This window comes from Chanos chanos, chromosome 8, assembly GCF_902362185.1.
Source record: "Chanos chanos chromosome 8, fChaCha1.1, whole genome shotgun sequence".
NCBI lineage: Eukaryota > Metazoa > Chordata > Actinopteri > Gonorynchiformes > Chanidae > Chanos > Chanos chanos.
In genome coordinates, this window is record NC_044502.1 from 9,384,987 (window position 1) to 9,402,683 (window position 17,697).

Here is a 17,697-nt window from a genome sequence, read left to right on the forward strand (position 1 = left end):
AAAATTGTGGAACAGGTGGTAACAGCTTCCTTTTGGGGCGAAATATCTCAGGACACATTGGCGTGGTTTTGTTATGTACGATAAGATTTAACGAATAAGACACAGATATGGTAAAGAATTAGGTTTACTGTTATATGTTTACAGCTATATTTATGGCATACTGTGTCTAAGTGTCCTAATTTAACTCTCTGGAAAAAAACCTGCTTCTTCTCATCAAGGTTTATCATTCGTCTTCTTTGAAATGTCACCATGTAAGATTCTCCATCAAAATCATAGCTTAATTTGTATCTCAACATGGCCAACACAACACTGAGCTATTTAGCAAGGTCATAGATAAAGTACTCGTACATATAATTAACTTTGACATTTTCATTAATACTCCCAATTTCTCTTAGTCCAACCTGACAACAGCAGATACTGTCAGTTCATTCAGTGGAAGCGTCAAAAGGGGCATCTCTAATAGAAGATGAGCACAGAGGTATACCAAGCTTTAACATCCACTTCCGTCCGCGATCGCCAAAAAACACTCGCTCGACCATTTCACGTCTCTCCATGTAGCTCAGTATGAAAACTGGTGTAATACTGCCCCCTTAAGTCAAACTATTGCAACTGCAATGTCACACAGACGTTTTAACTCGTGGAGAGGACACTGTTCTCTTTTACTGCACTGGAGTCGTACCCCTCCTTACATCAGAATAACACAACGACAAATTAAACTGCTTCTTACATGCCGTACTGAGTAAAGCGAAAGTTTCTCACAGTCACTGTCAAAGTGCGGTCTGTCAGTGTGCCCTGTTATCTATATTAGTTATCTATATCATCTGCATTTGACAGAAAGAGTCAGTCACGGTCATAATCACCCCTATGACGCAGAGTTTGTGTTACAGAATATCTTTAGTGGTTAAAACCCTAATGGGAGTATAAACAAAACAGAGGCAGACAGATAAAATATTGCTCAATCTTTAATATGACGCTTTTGTGTCTGATGTTTATTTGATTACAGCAGGGCAAAATGCTGCATTGTTTGGTCTCGCAATTTCTCTCTTCTTTCCTCCATTTAGTTCTCTTCATCTGCAGGGAGAGGGGGGGGGGGGGGGTTGGGAGAGAGAGAGAGAAACAGACCATGTGAGACAAACAAACAAACAAACAAAAAATAGCGCAATGATTCTAGAATAAACTCAGAACATTTTGTCCTGCTATGGCAACAAAATAAATGTTCAAACAAATTAGATGAAAAAGAAAAAAAGAAACACGAAGCTGAAAAGCATGAGGACGACGCAATAACCACTGTTGATACATTTGGTCTCTAATCCCAAAATGAAATCTTTTTTTTTTTTTTTTTTCCCTACCATCGTCCTCCTCGTCTTCGTCGTCTTCATCCTCGTCCTCATCCTCGTCGGAGCTGAAGGTGCCGTCTGGGAGGCTGTAGATACGAATGACTTGCTGTGGGGGGGGGGGGGGGGGGGGACACAGGCAGAGAGGTTAACGAAACGCGAGGGTGACTGCAGGTATGTGAAACAATAGCGCGCTAAAGCGTTAGCGGCACTTTAGCGGCGCTGTGCTCCGAGCTGGAGTTCTCGTGCCGAGAGCGCCGGGGCGCGGTCTTAACGGACGGCGCGGTCGCGCGACGAGGGCGCGGACGGGCAGAGCCCCTCACCTTGTTGGGGTCTTTGAGGATGAGGTATTTGCCTTCGTCCAGCTTGCGGCAGATGTCGATGACGCAGCGCAGGATTCCCCAGGCGTTCTCCATGCTCAGGTTGATCTGGCTGGCGAACTCGTTCGGTTTGAACTGCTGAGTGCCCAGAATCACATGGCGCGAAGAGTCCTTCACGTGGTAACGGGAGACGTACCTGCGTAAAAGGACGGAGAGGATAGAAGTGTTGGCGGCGCGGCGTTTCTGAGAAGGCGGACTTCTCTTTTCTCGCCCGTGTCTATTCCTGACGCTGTGGTATTATATTTTGTATGGTTTTCTGTGTGTGTGAGTGCGTGTGCGTGCGTCTGTGCATGCGTGCGTGCGCTAACGTGTGTGTGTGTGTGTGAGTGCATGTGTTAACGTGTGTGTGTGCGTGCGAATGTGTGTGTGTGTTAGTATGCCTACCCCAGTTTCAGGTACTCGGATCCGGCCAGCATGGCACAACAGGTCCAGCGGGCCAGTTTGTAGCTGTTATTTTTCAGCTCAGTGGCCAGTACTGCTCCTCTCTGAGAGTCCAGCTTCTGACGCCAGTCCACGCCATTACAGTACTACAAACCAAACACACACACACACACACACACACACACACACACACAGCCCTGTCAGACTACACAAACCAGTCAACATGTTCCACACATGCATTAAAGAAACATTTCTAAAACTGTAACAAGACTCTAATCTTTTAGGTCTCCACACCATGAAACATAAGATTAAAGAAACTACACCACACCAAAGAAAAAAAAGAAAAAAAAACAACAGTTCTTGTGTGTGTGTGTGTGTGTGTGTGTGTAAACATGTTTGTATCTCTTGTTTCTCCTCTTACCCTGGAGTCCCACTCATTGAGGGTTTTGATGTTGATGAAAGACACTTCTCCGCTGGCTCCTGTCATGACTCCATCATGCTCGCAGCGGACAATAAGGTCGATATCATCTCCCAGCTTCCACCGACGATACCTGACACACACACACACAACGGTCATTTATAAAACATGGTTTAAAGTAGCGAATTATCTAAAGCCCATTCACAGGGCGCTAAGCCTGAGGCCACCGGCGGTCAAGCCTATGGCAACAGCAGTAAGGGGGGGGGGGGGATCCCTTGTACATACAACATAGTTTAGACACTGCAGATGAGCTGAAGACAAGGCTCCCGTAAGCCTTAGCTTGTCCAGCTCGTACCTGTAAGCTACAGACGCCACCTCGCTCTTGTCCATGTCCTCCTCCACAAACGGATTGGGGTTGGGGAACTTGTATCTCTCTCCTCCCTGTGGAACGGTACGAATGAGATCTTGGTCACTGGTTCCCGTGACAACAATCAAAATCATGTGACTGGAACTGAAAACTGACGAATCGGCATTAATGCGTGGGTGACATTACGCGGTGGTCCGACACATACCGTTCACTGACTCTACAGATGTAGTTAGTACTATAGCAAAGTTACGGAAGGACCACACACTCTGTGATAATAACAGCCGACTAGGACTGCACGATGTGGTCAAAGAAATGATATCGCGACTAGACGGGGAAATTTTGCAATTGCGATCTGAACTGCGATACGGTGAACATCTAAGTTTGCATCTCATATCTTTTGCTTACTGTTTGCATATTTTTTTTTTTTGCTGACTCGTCAAGACTAAAATCAGATAAAGGCATAAAACCACAATGTAAAAGGATGTTTTGAAATAATTTGGTCGGCTCAATAAAAACACAAAGAATAACTCAATTACACAATGATAAAACGGTACAAATTGTTTAGAACACAATTTCTCACAGAACATCACAGAAATTGCTTGTTTTAGTTCAGGTCAGCTTTCGTCTGTCTTTTTTTTTCCCCCACACATAAATTCATCATTAAGCTCTATGTGAAGTACGGGGCTAATGCCCGACAGGGCGTCCAGAAAACGAATGAACGAGTCGGAGGCAAAGAACTCCACACGAAGTAGGGTGGCCTTCGCCGAACGCAGGTTCACTGATTTAAAATGGTAATTAAACTTTTGGCCGGATTTATGACTGAGACGTACAGATATACGGGCTTGACACTTGCCAGCCAATCAGACGCGTGTATTTTCCTTTGTCAATTTATATTAGAAATATATTTTATTCAATTGGAGCCTTCTGCGCTTTAGCAATCGCGTGCGGACGTATTGCGATTTCGATTTGAATTCAATTAACAGCACGACAGACAGCTTTCCCAAAAACATTCAAGCAAATCGACTATCACTGACTATCCAACTCCGTTTTATATCTTTTAAATCTCGCAACATTTATTGTTCAAGCAGCTGTTTTACTCTGTCAACCTCAGGCCAAGCTGAATGGATGAGACATGACGGTGCGTTACTGTAAAGTTCTGAGAAAGTTGTAGGAAGGTTTTACTGTACCATCTTCAGGCATTGCTGGCTGAAGTTATGGTTGATGTAGGTGGCTTCCATGGCCAGGTTTCGGGGGGAGTTGAAGGAGTTCCCCTCGTCCTGCGGAGGCTCGTTCGCCGTCTCGCTCACCGTGAGAAGATCTGAGAGAAGACCAACGTCATCAACGTCAACCTGACTTCACACCCCTTACAGACATAACTCATAAACACAGACCACAGAGGAGACATTTAAATGTCTCAGATACTCTAATATCTGGGTGTGTGGAACCTCTGGAGATAAAGACCAGCATCCACGGGCGGCTCACCGAAGTCCGAGTTGTCTCTCTTGTCAAAGAAGAGCTTGTTGCCCACACGCTGCACGATGATGTCCCAGGAGTTAACTGAGCGCGTGCAGCACATCAGAGTGGCCAGGATGGCATCGGTGGCAAACACATTGCCCTGGGTCTTAGCCAGCTACACACACCGAGAGAGAGAGAGAGAGAGAGAGAGAGAGAGAGAGAGAGAGTGAGAGAGAGAGCGAGCGAGGGAGAGAGAGAGGACTGCACTTAGAACAGGACTACAACTCTTGCTAGAAGAGCACTTGAAATACAATAGCCATTTGAACTTCATCTTTCTTGTGATTATCGATAAATTCTCCAACACTATGGTTTGCCTGTACATTCCAAAATGCTATTGATATTGTATTATGGCATAACTCCAACAATACTGTGAGCGAGTGTGTGTGTGTGTGAGTGAGTGAGTGTATGTATGTCCGTGTGTGATTCAGCAGTACCGCAGCATTTGTACCAGGACAAGCAGGTCCAAGACCAGTTTTCCCCCACAGGCAGTGCGCCTACTGAACTGTTAACCGCTCAGTTACTGGGCATAGAATTGCACTGGACTTATAAATGCACTGGAATTTTTTTTTTTGGTCACTTCATCATTACCATGGTCACTTTACCTTTTCATCATACTGTTAATACCTTTTCATCATACTGTTAATATTTCTTATGCCAGTATTAATCACTGGACTGCACTTCTTTCATTGTACTGTTACCTTCATTACACTGTTACTATTTATTACGTACTTACTCTTTTTTATTGTTCTCTTTATTGTACTTTATTATCATTGCATTATATTACTTAGTGTTTGGAATTTATGTCTAGTAGTGATACTGTGAGAGTGAGTGGGGGAGCAAGCATTCCATTGTGCTTGTTACGAATGGCAATAAAGAATCTTGAATCTTGTGTGATACCTTGCGAATGACTGGGTCGTCGGTGGTGGTAACAGTATGGAAGATCCTCTTAATGCTTTTCAGCTGTTTCTCATTACGTGTGGTGATGCGGTCAAACGCTTTGTCGTAGTATTCCAAAGCACCACAGCATTCACTGTCCACAGAAAGGAGACAAGAACATCCTGTTTAATACGGCGGCGTGCATTTAACCTCTGATGCATTCGAGAGCCTATAAAGGCACACAGGATTTTTTTATACTCGAGAGAAAATGAAATTCGGTGAAGTGCGATTTCATGTGACGATTATCAGGGTTTTGGTTTTTTTTCCAGGAGAGAGAAGTGAGGGAGAATACTGACATGTCTATGGGATCAGCCACCTCCATGTATCTCATCTTCATCAATCTGGGGAAGTCCATCTCCTCCTTCACCTCCCAATCGCTCCGTACCTCCACCGACGAGTCTCTGGGCTTCAGCTGAGCCTGGAGGAGTTACAGGAGAGAGGAGGGCAAGGGGACATGAATAGTGGGTTTGACAGAAGAAGTATGACTTAACAATTAGACGTGTCACGCTGCTTTTCATACCTGGGATTTCTGATCCCACTTTTGACGGACGCCAAACTGTTTTTGGAACTTCCTCTGCAGGCGAATGCGGTCTCTGTGCGCGGGCAGGACAGAGAGACAGTTTGAAACGTGAATATGAACTGAATGTTAGAAAAATTAAATAAATAACTGTAGTGAAGAGGTGGTGAAGTTGCTGTTAAATGTGTGTGGATATGAGGGTGGAGAACTTGCCTCTCTTTCTGTTTGGCACTCTTGGGCAAAGTCTGCATGTTGAACTGAGTCAGGTTCCTGCGGTCTTTGTCCCTTCTCAAGTTCCTCTGTGGATAAAAACAAACAAACAAACCAACAAGTTGAAAGCAAAACCGCTCACTGCACCTCCGTGCCATCATTCTGAATGGTCCTATTCAGCTGTTAAAACGACTGGAAACACACAGACACCTTTGCCCTATGTAATGCAAAACTGTTTGTTATGATGACCCTGTCCCAAAAAGCCTGAATATAGTTAAGGCGCTATAAGAAGGGTCCAACAACATTAACTGTATTCTGTGAGGCTTTAGAAAGGCCAAACCCACAGACTGACTGGCTAACATACATATTCAGACAGAGAGAAAACCATTCTCTAATGTATTAGTATATCCAGTGTATGTATTCTAATGTATTTTCCCCCCACGTCTCTAAAATAGGAGATTTTAAACTGTGTTTTTGTGTGAAAGGGCAGATACCTTACCTGGGCAAACCTCATGCGGTTCCTCTGGTAGGCCGTCTTCTGGGTCTTGGCCGTGTCCACCAGCTGGAAGCTGGCCTCATCCTCCTCGTGGAAGTAAGCATACTGACTCCCACCTCCAAACTGCGACGAGTACTTGTCTGTCATACACAGAAAAATACAGCGTTATTATTACATGCGACACAAGAGGACAGAGAGAGAGAGAGAGAGATTGAGATTGTTTGGAACCAAACTGATATTAATCTGATTGGACGCCTACTTGTGTATCTCTTGTCCTGGTAGGTGGCCCCTGTCCAGTCCGCAACCTGTAGACAAAAATATGAGAAGAACAACCCGGGTTTTCAGAAGACGATTCATAAGAAGCATTAATATTTCATTTACTTCATTACCATGAGCACTGAACATGTGCAAACAGTTGCCTCTTGTTTCTTCACATTCATATAATATAAGAGGAGAACAGAGGTTTCACAAGTACATTGTGCAGTTGATTATATGGATTTGAACTGAAGCGTTGAACATGGACCACTTTACTGTTCTTCTATAGGGGCCATATCAGTCTCTTACATACTGTCGCCAGTTGTGATAAGTGGGAACCAGACTCACTTTGCCCAGTCGATCCCCTTTGCTGAAGGGCTGGTAGGGCATGTCTTTAAACTTCTCCGGTACAGCACACGGACCCCATCCTGAAGGATTGTCCTGAATCACAGGGGCAATAAACTTCGCCATTGTCTAACAAAGGGAAAGAAAGATGGTGGATGAGGTCAGGAAATCCACCGCACACCACGCTGAATATCACAAATTAGACCTAGCAATCGATATCAGCCCTGTCAGTGCAGACATCTAATAACATGATCAAGATCAAGCTTCACAAAATAAGTGAAAGCAATGTGAATTAAACATACAGCCAAAGGTGCACTTATACTCCCAAAATCTGAATCTGCAGACCTTACGATACAAGCTCTTGTTATTGTTTCTTACTTAATATCTCCCAAAATCTGCACTCGTCATCGATCAAGGATTAACTGGGCTCAGACTAAGTTCAGCACTGCTTTCTTCAGACCAAGCTCGCGGCACGTCAGTTTGCGCAGTGGACTAGTCATCACTGACCACCTCACATTATAAAAATATACACACAATCTACCTTTGTTACTGCAGTATGGGACAGGGCACATGAATTCGAGTGAAACAACTGACCTTTATCAAATAACACGATAACCTCTTAAGCAGACTCACTTTAGCATATAACTCCGTAGTGATACACATTCGTCAGTTTTTGTCTGCACACGTTTACGTCAGTAAGCAAAATCAATTGTTTTAGTGGTTTATGTGTATGTACTTACTAAATGTTTAATTATTAGTTTATTTACTAAACAGGCATGTAACCCCGAAAGACATAATGTGAAGCAATCGTATGATATATGCCGGTATGCTTCCTAGCGGTTAGCGGACCACAGTAGCAGCTACTTGCAGCTGCTTTCAGCTGACTTACACGTTAAACTGCAATGGTCAAACAGTTATATCCTGGTGAATGGCCATGTATCTTTCAGTAAATTCATTTGACCCTTAAGGAGCCATGTATCGACATCAGCACTGAAGGAAATTTTCCACGGAACAGAGTGATTAGCAGCTGTCCACAACAGTTGTACATTGTGGAAAGCAACCTAGGTTAGTGGTTAAGCTAGCTCGACAGCTAACTCGCTAAATCGGGACATCATGAGAAGATAAAACCCATTTCATCTTCAATAACCAAAGAAAACGTTGAAGCGTATAGTCATATCTCATCCGGACCTATTTCAGTCCCTTTACAACACAAAATCAGGTAGATGTTTTAGGATTTAACAATACCTCTGCCCCAAGGAAGATCGCCTGAAATTCCAGTGACTCAGAACCGGCGGAAAAGGGGCGCTAGTTTGTACCGTAAAGCAATGTGTGCTTCCTGTAAGAAACCGTTTACGACACTCAAAAATGATCGATACGATTTAGAGAAATTATTTTAAAAGATAATACTGTTTGAACCATTTTAATATCGTTATACGCATTATTTCATAGAAACATCTGGTGAGATAAGAACGGTTCTAGAGAGACATGCTCAATTTTATCAGCAACAACATTTAATTTTGTTTAACAGTATTTTGTTACAGCGATCGTAAAAGGACAGAAATCCCGCCCACTATGTTTGGCACCGTAAAATGACAGGAAGTAAAAAGATGTGTATGTAAATGTAATTGGTTTTAATTGTAATTTTGCGGTAATCATTAAACAAAATTAACAAAAAGGTGTTCATTTCCACCCGTAAAGAATACATCATGTTACTTCATGTATTCGCCACAGTCATGCTATCAAGTTCTTGCAGCTGAAGATTTTCCAGGATCGCTACTATTACAAAATAATAGTTCTAAACTACAAATCTGACGTTTAAACTCAGTCTTCTTGCTGTAAGCCAAGGGCACAGAATTCTTGATCACATTGACGCCCGTGTTAGGTGCCACAGCAGAAACAGTTTAGAGGACAACAAATTTAAAATTTAACTTAAAGGCTTGACTTGAATTTAATTTCTTAGCTTATCTATGCGTGTCACTCAATTCTCTTTATATAGAGAATACGTTTGGTAGTTACACTGGTACTAGTATGTTTTTTACTTTAATACATACATACATACTTCGTGCTGAGGACAATTTAATTTTTTAGCCAAGAAGACACCACGGTTTGCTAAAAATCAGATTTCATTCATTTTACTCATTTTACTCAAATGTATTCCACGACCCGGATTTAACACTATTACTTTGAAGCTAGCATGACGAGTGCGACCGGATCTTTGCCATGTTGTTGGGGGCTTCTTGTTCCTGTAAACAACTAAGGTGTGTATCCCCTTAGAGAACATAAATGTTTTTTATTGGCTGCTTGTTGAGGTATAAGCTATTAAGCTGCATGACTGATTTGCTTTATGACTGCAATTTGCTCAAAAATGGCCCGTGAGGCGTTGTAGTCGTGCTTGATAAACAAAAAAGGCTCTTCACTCAGCCCTAGTTGAAGACGCTAAGTTACATACTTTGTGCTCTGCCCACATGCTGCCAGCTTCTTCTCTGACTAATAACATCTGTTTACTGACGTTTACGTTTTGTAATTGTGGTTAATGCACGCACGTCGCTTGCACAGGAGATGCGCTTTGGACCCGCCGTCGAGACATTGCAAGGAGTATCACTGAAAGCCTTCTTTGTGGTGAGTGTGTTTGTTGTGTGTGCATATCTTAATATAAGCTGAATATAATACTGTGCCTGCATAAGCACCACCTGCAATGTTATATCTCCAAACTGCATCTGTTCTCTGACTTCGAAGTGGTGTGTTTCCTTAGACATAAATGAGACATTTAAAGCTTTGAATCTTGGAGCATGAATCCACGTATCTTCTTTGACGTTTTCCGATGGTACACTGCACATGAGGTATCACGTGGTTTAACCTCCTTTCTGCCTTACAAGGAACATAAATAAAGGAGGACTGCAAAACACCCTCTTCCAGCCTTTTACACCACTGAGGGAAACGTTTTCAATACACTGTTTGCATGTGGTTCAAAATGGTTAGGCCTTTATGAAGATTCATTATTGCGTTTAAAGCCTTTAGAATTTTCCAATGACAGAAACGCTGTAGAATATTTTGATACGTGAATTATAATTGTGCTTATATAGCATAATTCCCATATTAAAGTGCAAAATCGCACAAAGTGCTTGTGTAATTAAAATGTAAATACATACATACCAAACCAGGTCATATGAGGTAGGGCTGATATTATTATCCCTTATCAGACAGTATTGCTGAGTCTGTTGATGCTCCCACTGTTGAGGACCGTAGGACTGCGAGCGTTCTCCATGGCGTCGGAAACCTATACTTCGGGCACCCACTCTGCAGCTTTTGTCACCTGCCCTAATGATCAGGTGGCCAAAGATCTGGCCAGGTAATAGCCCTGCCCTTCAGTTCTTACCACCAGTACAATGGTTACTCTTCAGCAGGAGTCCTGCATAGTTTTATAGAATCTAGAGCATTTATGGGAATCCATGCCTTTAAGTGCAACTTTCTCTCCTGCGCTGGAGTCTGGAATAGTGTTGGGTACGAATAGGGTCGTGCTGGAATTGTATTGGCTGAGATGTAAGTTATCTGGTTGTATATCTAGTTAAAAACATTGATAATGAAGACTGATGGTGTATAATTGGATGATTTTTCTTCTGATGCTTAGTTGTTACTGATTTTGTGGGGGGGGGGGGGGTTTCCTCCAGGGGAATTGTGGAGAAGAAACTAGCAGCCTGTGTCAACATTGTGCCCAAGATCACATCAGTGTAAGTTATAATGAAACAGACTTACCACATACTCACATGATAGCCTTGCTGTATAGCATATTTTGAGTGTGTTTTCTGATCAGTCTTGAGGATTTAATGTTCCTACAGATATGAGTGGCAAGGAAAGATTGAAGAAGACAATGAAGTGTTGTTGGTGAGAATTTTTAAATTTTTTTTAATCCCTTTCCCAATATTTATATTTTTAAAGAAAAATGACGTTTAATCCATCAAAAAGCATTCTCTTGAAATAAAATACAGGATAATTTTCTGTTTATCTTTTTCTTGATATCTCCCGCCTTCACTAAAGATGAACAATTCCTATCTCTTCACACAATTAAGCTTTTTTTATCTTAAGCTATCTTTTTATTTATTCAATGTTATTACATTTTATTTCTCCCTCACTAACCAGCATATTCCAAGTGTTTCAAATTTATCAAATGCCTTGCTGGAGCATTCAGAATGGTCTCACCTCCCAGAGTGAGAATAAAATCTAGAATTACTAAGAAGAAATGGCTTTTTGTTGTAATTGTATAAACTTTGCTTTTTTGCTAAACTGATATTAATTCAGTAAATATTTCTGCACTTCAGAAAACACAGATGATTGCTTTGTGCCAAGTTTCACCTGATAGTACATGTGAGAATAATCGTCGATTTACTTTTTCTTTTTTTTTTTTGTAGATGATTAAGACCAGGAGCTCAAAGATACCAGCGCTGGCTGAATACGTCAGGTAAAAACGTTCAAGCTTCACGTTGGATTCATACCATATCTGTTTCTGTGTTGTGTTTCCAAACATCTAAAGGTTATTACCCGCAGTATTGAAGCAATAAAAATTGCAAACGTACTTCTGTTTCTTCCCTTACAGGTCAAATCACCCATATGAAGTGGCTGAAGTTATCAGTACACCTATTGACCAGGGAAACCCTCCTTACCTAAAGTGGATTGGCGACGTTGTGCCTGAGTGATGGTCAACCAGTACCGCTAACGGTATTCTCAGATAATCCCAAATAACAGTGCTTTGGATTGCATTATTCGGACTCTTTCAGTTAGACTTGAAAATGGCTCGCTCTAATTTCCTTTGTTTCTCTGTGTAGTTGAAAAAGCAATAAAACTGATGATATTTTCACACACGTTTTGTGCTTATTTTACCCATACGTCCGAAAAACATCAACAGCTCTACGCTAAACCACCCGTTTGAGCTCATGGGTTAAAACCCAACACAAACTGTAACTGTCCACTGACCAATAGCAAGTGAGAGATTTCATGGTTTAAAATGTTATGAGGGAAAGAAGTATGAGGATGGCAGTCAGAATATTCATCTTGGCCACTAGGGTGAGGCATTTACCCGCTGTTCGATGGTGACTCTTGTGTTTACTGACCTTTAGACAATTTGGTCTAATACATGAGTCTACAGGACAAACTGGACTCTGTGTGTGATTAATGCATCCAGATTAGTCCATTAAGCATTCTGACAGTCGGCACAAATGTGAAAGCTTATTGACAAATTAAGACGAATACATAAACACTTCCTTTGCTCATAGATAACAAATAACAAATCCCCAGGAATGGGAGCGTGGACAAAATTGCACTCGAGCTCTCAGTGTCTTAATGTGAATGTCCATTAGTTTCCAGCTGTTTCTGTTGAGTGTTAATGTATTGTGTCTTCTGAAGACAGATTTAAGTGGTTTTGGTGTCTTTGTGTTAAACTGATCAGGGAGTGAGAATAGAACTCCCATAAAACAGTATGGGATGCAAAGCATCAGTGAATTTGTGTATTATCCCAAAATAATAATTTTCCCCGATAAGAATGCAACACCTACACCTCTTTTTTTTTTTTTTTTTTAAAGCTTTTCATTTACCAATAGTGTTTTAAGTTAAAAATGTTTTAGTTTAAAACAGCTAAATTAGCTGTTGTACATTTGATTTCTTCTCTAAGTTTGGCTCATCATTTGTTGGATAACGTATTTACATATATATTACAATACAATAGAGATTACACGTTTTGTTCATGCTAAAATTAGGAATTACGACCACTTATGATTCAAACTCTGACAACATTATGACAGTGTTCCTAAAGATGTATAAAACTCAGCTGTTCAAGTTATGTTCAGTAAGGGCAAAAATTAGACTACAGGACCTGCAGTTCACAACTGAGCATTAAAAGCTTAAAGTGTACTAATCACTACAACAATAAAAAGGTTATAAAACTGCACGGTGTGGAAATCGTGTGAGGTATTAACAACAAGTTAGTCAAAAGAACCCTCGCGACAGAATATTTATTCTCACAATTAATTTGTCAAAAAGCTCCATAAACACCAAAAAAATTGCGTGACTTGCGACAGAACCTTTCCTAAATGATCAAAAATACATATCTTTAACTTATACTGATCTACAGTGAACAGAAAGTCACATTCATTTTTGATTCTTTCAATACATTTATATCGGATAATTTGTGAGACATTCAATCATGTACAGAAACACACAGACATATGCCTGTTCACATTGTAACATCTTTTTTTTTTCCAATGATGCTCTCCAAATTGGGTCTTGCATCAAATTACACAGCCACATTGACTCATGGTTTTTCTGCTCTCAGGCTGTATTCCAGTATGGCACAAGCCCACCAGAGTGCTAATTGAACTTGCGGCCTTGCTAAACTAAATGCTACATTTGGAACATTTTGTGGATTCTTTAATGCCACACCAACACACCCCAGTGCTGTAATATGCAATCATCTGTTGAGACTACCATACTGTACCTGGATCTTAAACACCTACATATAAATGGGTTATCGTTATACACATGTATCAGCAAGAATTTGAACGATCTTTTAGAAAATCTTTTTAGAAAATATAATTATGGTTTTCATGTGAGCTGGTTGTTTCTTAAAGTAAGATTTGATTTTGCGGCTGCATAGTCCATAGATAATTCTTTTTTCTATTCTTTCTTTCAATACAAAATGTAGAAGAGATATGAATCATTTTGCAGTTATTCGAAAACAAACTGGCCATGGAAAGCTATTGTGTTGAACGGATGTAACCATTTCCACATTTGAAACTATCACAGTTTGACTGACAAATGTGGAAATGCAACTGACTTTGGCCTCTCAAGAATATTTTCAATTGAAGACGACATTAAAAATAGAAAAGAACAGAACAGAACAGAAAGTCCAAAAGGACACATATAGTTTAAAGACATATTCAGCATCACTGATGGTTTACAGGAGATTAAGCTCTTACATCATCCATATTTGACCTGAGGCAGTGTTTCATTGCATGACTGATTTGATCTCTGAACTAAGACTGCACATTTAAAGCAAAGACAGTGTTGGACATTACACACAAACCCTCCAAGCATTTGGAGAAATCCAGTTGATTAGTTTGAATGCGGTCCTTGTCGTCACAAACAACTGATGTCTAACGTGGCGGTATTTTTTCTTGATTCTTCGAGCCGTGGTTTAAAATTTCCTTTTTTCGCCCCATTGAGGACAGCGGTGGGCCCGATACTTGGTCCCGCCCCAGATATCTCACAAGTCTGGATTCCGTGGCTTTGCCCAGCTGTTTCATCCTTTCCCTTCTGCGAAAGCTGTTTTTGTAAACTTTCCGGCTGTCCATTCTCACATCCGTTATGTGTTATCCTGCAAATCTCCATCATCTGTGTAGCATCTTCCATGGTCTCTTCCATGTACTGTTCTCCTTCCTCTTCCTCCTCTATTTCTCCATCTCTTACTCCCACCACAGTCCCTGTAAGGCAGTCTTTGGCCTCCTGCTGTCTGCCTACGTCATCCTTTTGCTGAGGGTGCATTCCAGTTTGGCGGTGGTCTTGACTCTCCACCCTCCTACTTGAGCGACACAGAGCCTTCCGGAAACCCCTTTTGAAGTTGTCTGACAGGAAGCCGTAGATGATGGGGTTGGCACAGCTGTTAGCGTAAGAGAGGACCACCACGAATATGTAGAGGCCCCTAAACTCTCTGGGCAAAAGAACCAAAAGGTTGACAATGTTAAGGATGTAGAAGGGTAGCCAGCAGAGGACAAACACTGCGACCACAATCACCACCATGCGCGTTATCTTTCGTTCCGACTTGCGCCGGCGGATGGAGGTGGCACGCACTCTTCGACCGGCGCTTCGTATCTTGACTACGATGAGAAGGTAACACAAACAGATGACCAGCAGGGGGCCAAAGAAGCCCACCGTGGCTGTGTAGACAATGAATGCCGCCTTCCACACTTCCGCCGGCTCCGGCCACACAATGCTGCAGTTGCCGTCGTCCTGAAGCACGTCTGCGAATATCACCACCGGGAGCACCACGATGAAAGACACCACCCACACCGTCACGTTGACGACTTTAGCTACTCGCGGCTGGCGCCAACTAGAGGACCGTATGGGATGCACCACCGCCAAGTAGCGGTCAATGCTCATTACCGTCAGGCAGAAAATGCTAGTGAACTGGTTAATGGCATCCACAGTCATGACTAAGCGGCACATGAGCGAGCCAAAGGGCCAAGAGAGGAGGGCATTCTGCACTGCCAGGAAGGGCAAACCCAACATAAACAGCTCATCGGCAATGGCCAGATTGAGGATGTAAATGTTGGTGACTGACACAGTCTGGGAGTAATGCAGCACGATATGGATGACCAGCGTGTTCCCACCCAGACCGACGATGCAGACGATAATGTAGATGAGAGGGATAAGTATTCCGGTGACGCTGGGAACGTAACCCACGCTTTCAGTTTCTCCCAAGTTGTGTGAAGGTTCATCGAGGAAGGAATCATTTCTGGGGGGGAGATGGGAAGGAGAGACAGTGTTGACAGTCAAGGTTGAAATGCTGCTCCAGAGAATTGAGGATTCGGTGGCAAACCCTCCGGCTTGAGGCGAATGGGACAATTCCATCATGGTTAGAGGGAGCTGTAAGTCTTGTTCAGAAATGTACCATTTGACCTGTGCACAATAAAATGAGGAATAAAATGAAAAATTATTGTCTCTCAATTGCAGCCACAGCTAAATCAATAGTCAGATGTGTTAATACTGTAAAGGAGCTCCACAAAAATGGAATATTCTACACATTTTCTACACATTTTCTACACTGGCTTAAAAGACTTAAAATAACATGAAAGTCCTCCAGCAACACAGCTGACTACATATTTCATAGCACTTCAGTTTGCCTAGAAACCTTACTTTTCTTTAAGGAATTGTTTGCCTGAGTTAATCAAAAGCAAGAGGGTTCGCGAAAGTGTGTTGAACAACTTGGCTGTTTATGTTGGATCAATCAACTTGTTTGAAACGCAAACAGACCAGGGAAACTTGGCGCACGCGAAGAAAAAAACCGTGCATGATTACACTCTGCTTGGAGACCCGCTGCGGAGGAAATGACAGGAAAAAACAATGGTGTCTGATGAGGCTGGATGTACCCGCTCTGACTTTGTTTGTGCCGCCAGCAAGACCTCGCGACGCTAGCTCTCTCGCCGAACAAGCCGGTGGCATGCTAATGGCTGTTAATTGACATTCTATTAGACAGCCAGTGCAGCTACTCCAGCCGGAACAAGCGCGTGGCATAAAGCTCAACCGGTTTGATTAACATGTGCAGAGAAAAACAGAGGGGGAGAGGGAGCAAGAGCCTGATTCTTCACATCAATACATTATGCCCGTCTATGGTCTATCTCTTACGGGATCCAGCAATGATTAAATGCCTGTCAAATCTGCAGCAAAGGATAAAGGGTTGGACCGAATCACATCTAATAGTTGTATTGATTTGATGGCTATGAGCATTTGCATATGACTGAAAGACAAACACAATCAGTAACAATTTGAACAAGATTCTGTATTAGATCCAGACAGACCACACATTTATTATCTTGGGAGGTCGTTTGGTGGAATTTTAAAGAAGAAATTTACATGAGTGTGAAAATCGATAATCTAAAGCTTGTGACGGTAAAAATTTTCAAATGTCAGAAGTGCAAAAGCCTGAATTTCCACCTGACAAATTTTTCCAGCAGGTGAGAGTTCAATTCCAATCATTATGGGCTGTTCTTCAAAAAATTCAATCAAAATGAAAATGTAGTGCTGGGAAATGAAAACAAAAGAGCCAATAAACTGACAAGTACCTTTTCCAGAATGCTATAATTTTCTTCTCTCTCTCTCTCTCTCTCTCTCTCTCTCTCTCTCTATGGCTGCCATTACTCACTGCAATAAAAGTGATGCAGATCACAGGGGATAACTACCACCAATTGTTGCAAATGATTTGTAGACAAAGCGCCATAATATGATCACCCCTGGAGATTATCAGTGGATATATATTGCCTGTCATTTGTTCTCAACTACTGGTACACAGCAAAAATCTCTAGACCGTCTTAAAATACATTCTCTTCCATCCTTAGAGCCCTTGGCCCTTACTTTTACATCTAAACGGATAGGTCTCTGGTGGCACAGTTAGACTTGCATTGTATACAGACTGATCTAAAAGCCCATATGCTTTCAAAAAGATTCTTGGGGAGTGAGTCATACAAAAGCTGTATTCCCTATATGAGATTTCATAGGAAGTGCTGGACATCCTGGTCCCTCAGGTGAAGCTGGAGAGAACTAGAGTTGTCATCTGAATGATATCCTGTGCACGCGCACATTTTGTGAAATAGTGAAGAAATACAGGAGGAGAAAAAAAAAAACCCCAGATTTTTAAAAAACTAAAAGGAAGAAAAAACTATTTTGTTTTCTTTTTTAATAAAAAAATAGGAATCGGAGGGTTCTAAATTTAATTCTCCTAGCTATTACTGTAAGCAAGGCAAACAGCTGGAAAAAATTACGCATACAGAAAGCAACAGAA

The 17,697-nt window shown here is 41.8% G+C and overlaps 3 protein-coding genes across 4 annotated transcripts; 1 reads left to right on the plus strand and 2 right to left on the minus strand.

Moving 5' to 3' along the window:
• Positions 1-949: 949 nt before the first annotated feature.
• eif3d (eukaryotic translation initiation factor 3, subunit D) lies at positions 950-8,449 on the minus strand. The gene is made up of 16 exons (XM_030781343.1): positions 8,400-8,449; positions 7,158-7,283; positions 6,814-6,859; positions 6,558-6,694; positions 6,062-6,147; positions 5,852-5,924; positions 5,628-5,749; positions 5,293-5,425; positions 4,363-4,510; positions 4,068-4,198; positions 2,869-2,954; positions 2,517-2,646; positions 2,099-2,241; positions 1,658-1,850; positions 1,350-1,443; positions 950-1,071 (listed from the first exon to the last, which is right to left on the minus strand). The coding sequence occupies exons 2-16, from the start codon at positions 7,278-7,280 to the stop codon at positions 1,058-1,060; spliced, it is 1,659 nt and encodes a 552-aa protein (XP_030637203.1). The 5' UTR covers positions 7,281-7,283; positions 8,400-8,449; the 3' UTR covers positions 950-1,057.
• A 934-nt stretch (positions 8,450-9,383) lies between these two features.
• On the plus strand, positions 9,384-12,006 carry LOC115818811 (protein CutA homolog). Of its 2 annotated transcripts, none has more exons than XM_030782298.1 (7): positions 9,384-9,412; positions 9,711-9,773; positions 10,355-10,503; positions 10,823-10,882; positions 10,991-11,036; positions 11,561-11,610; positions 11,746-12,006. In XM_030782298.1, exons 2-7 carry the CDS (start codon positions 9,714-9,716, stop codon positions 11,843-11,845), a joined length of 465 nt encoding a protein of 154 aa, XP_030638158.1. In that variant the 5' UTR covers positions 9,384-9,412; positions 9,711-9,713; the 3' UTR covers positions 11,846-12,006. The 2 variants fall into 2 exon arrangements, with proteins under 2 accessions (XP_030638158.1, XP_030638159.1); XM_030782299.1 differs by having other exon boundaries at positions 9,390-9,412; positions 10,359-10,503.
• Positions 12,007-14,279: 2,273 nt separating this feature from the next.
• Positions 14,280-15,770, minus strand: LOC115819260 (somatostatin receptor 3). Its single transcript, XM_030782824.1, has one exon. It carries the CDS (start codon positions 15,768-15,770, stop codon positions 14,280-14,282), a length of 1,491 nt encoding a protein of 496 aa, XP_030638684.1.
• Between the last annotated feature and the right edge of the window lie 1,927 nt (positions 15,771-17,697).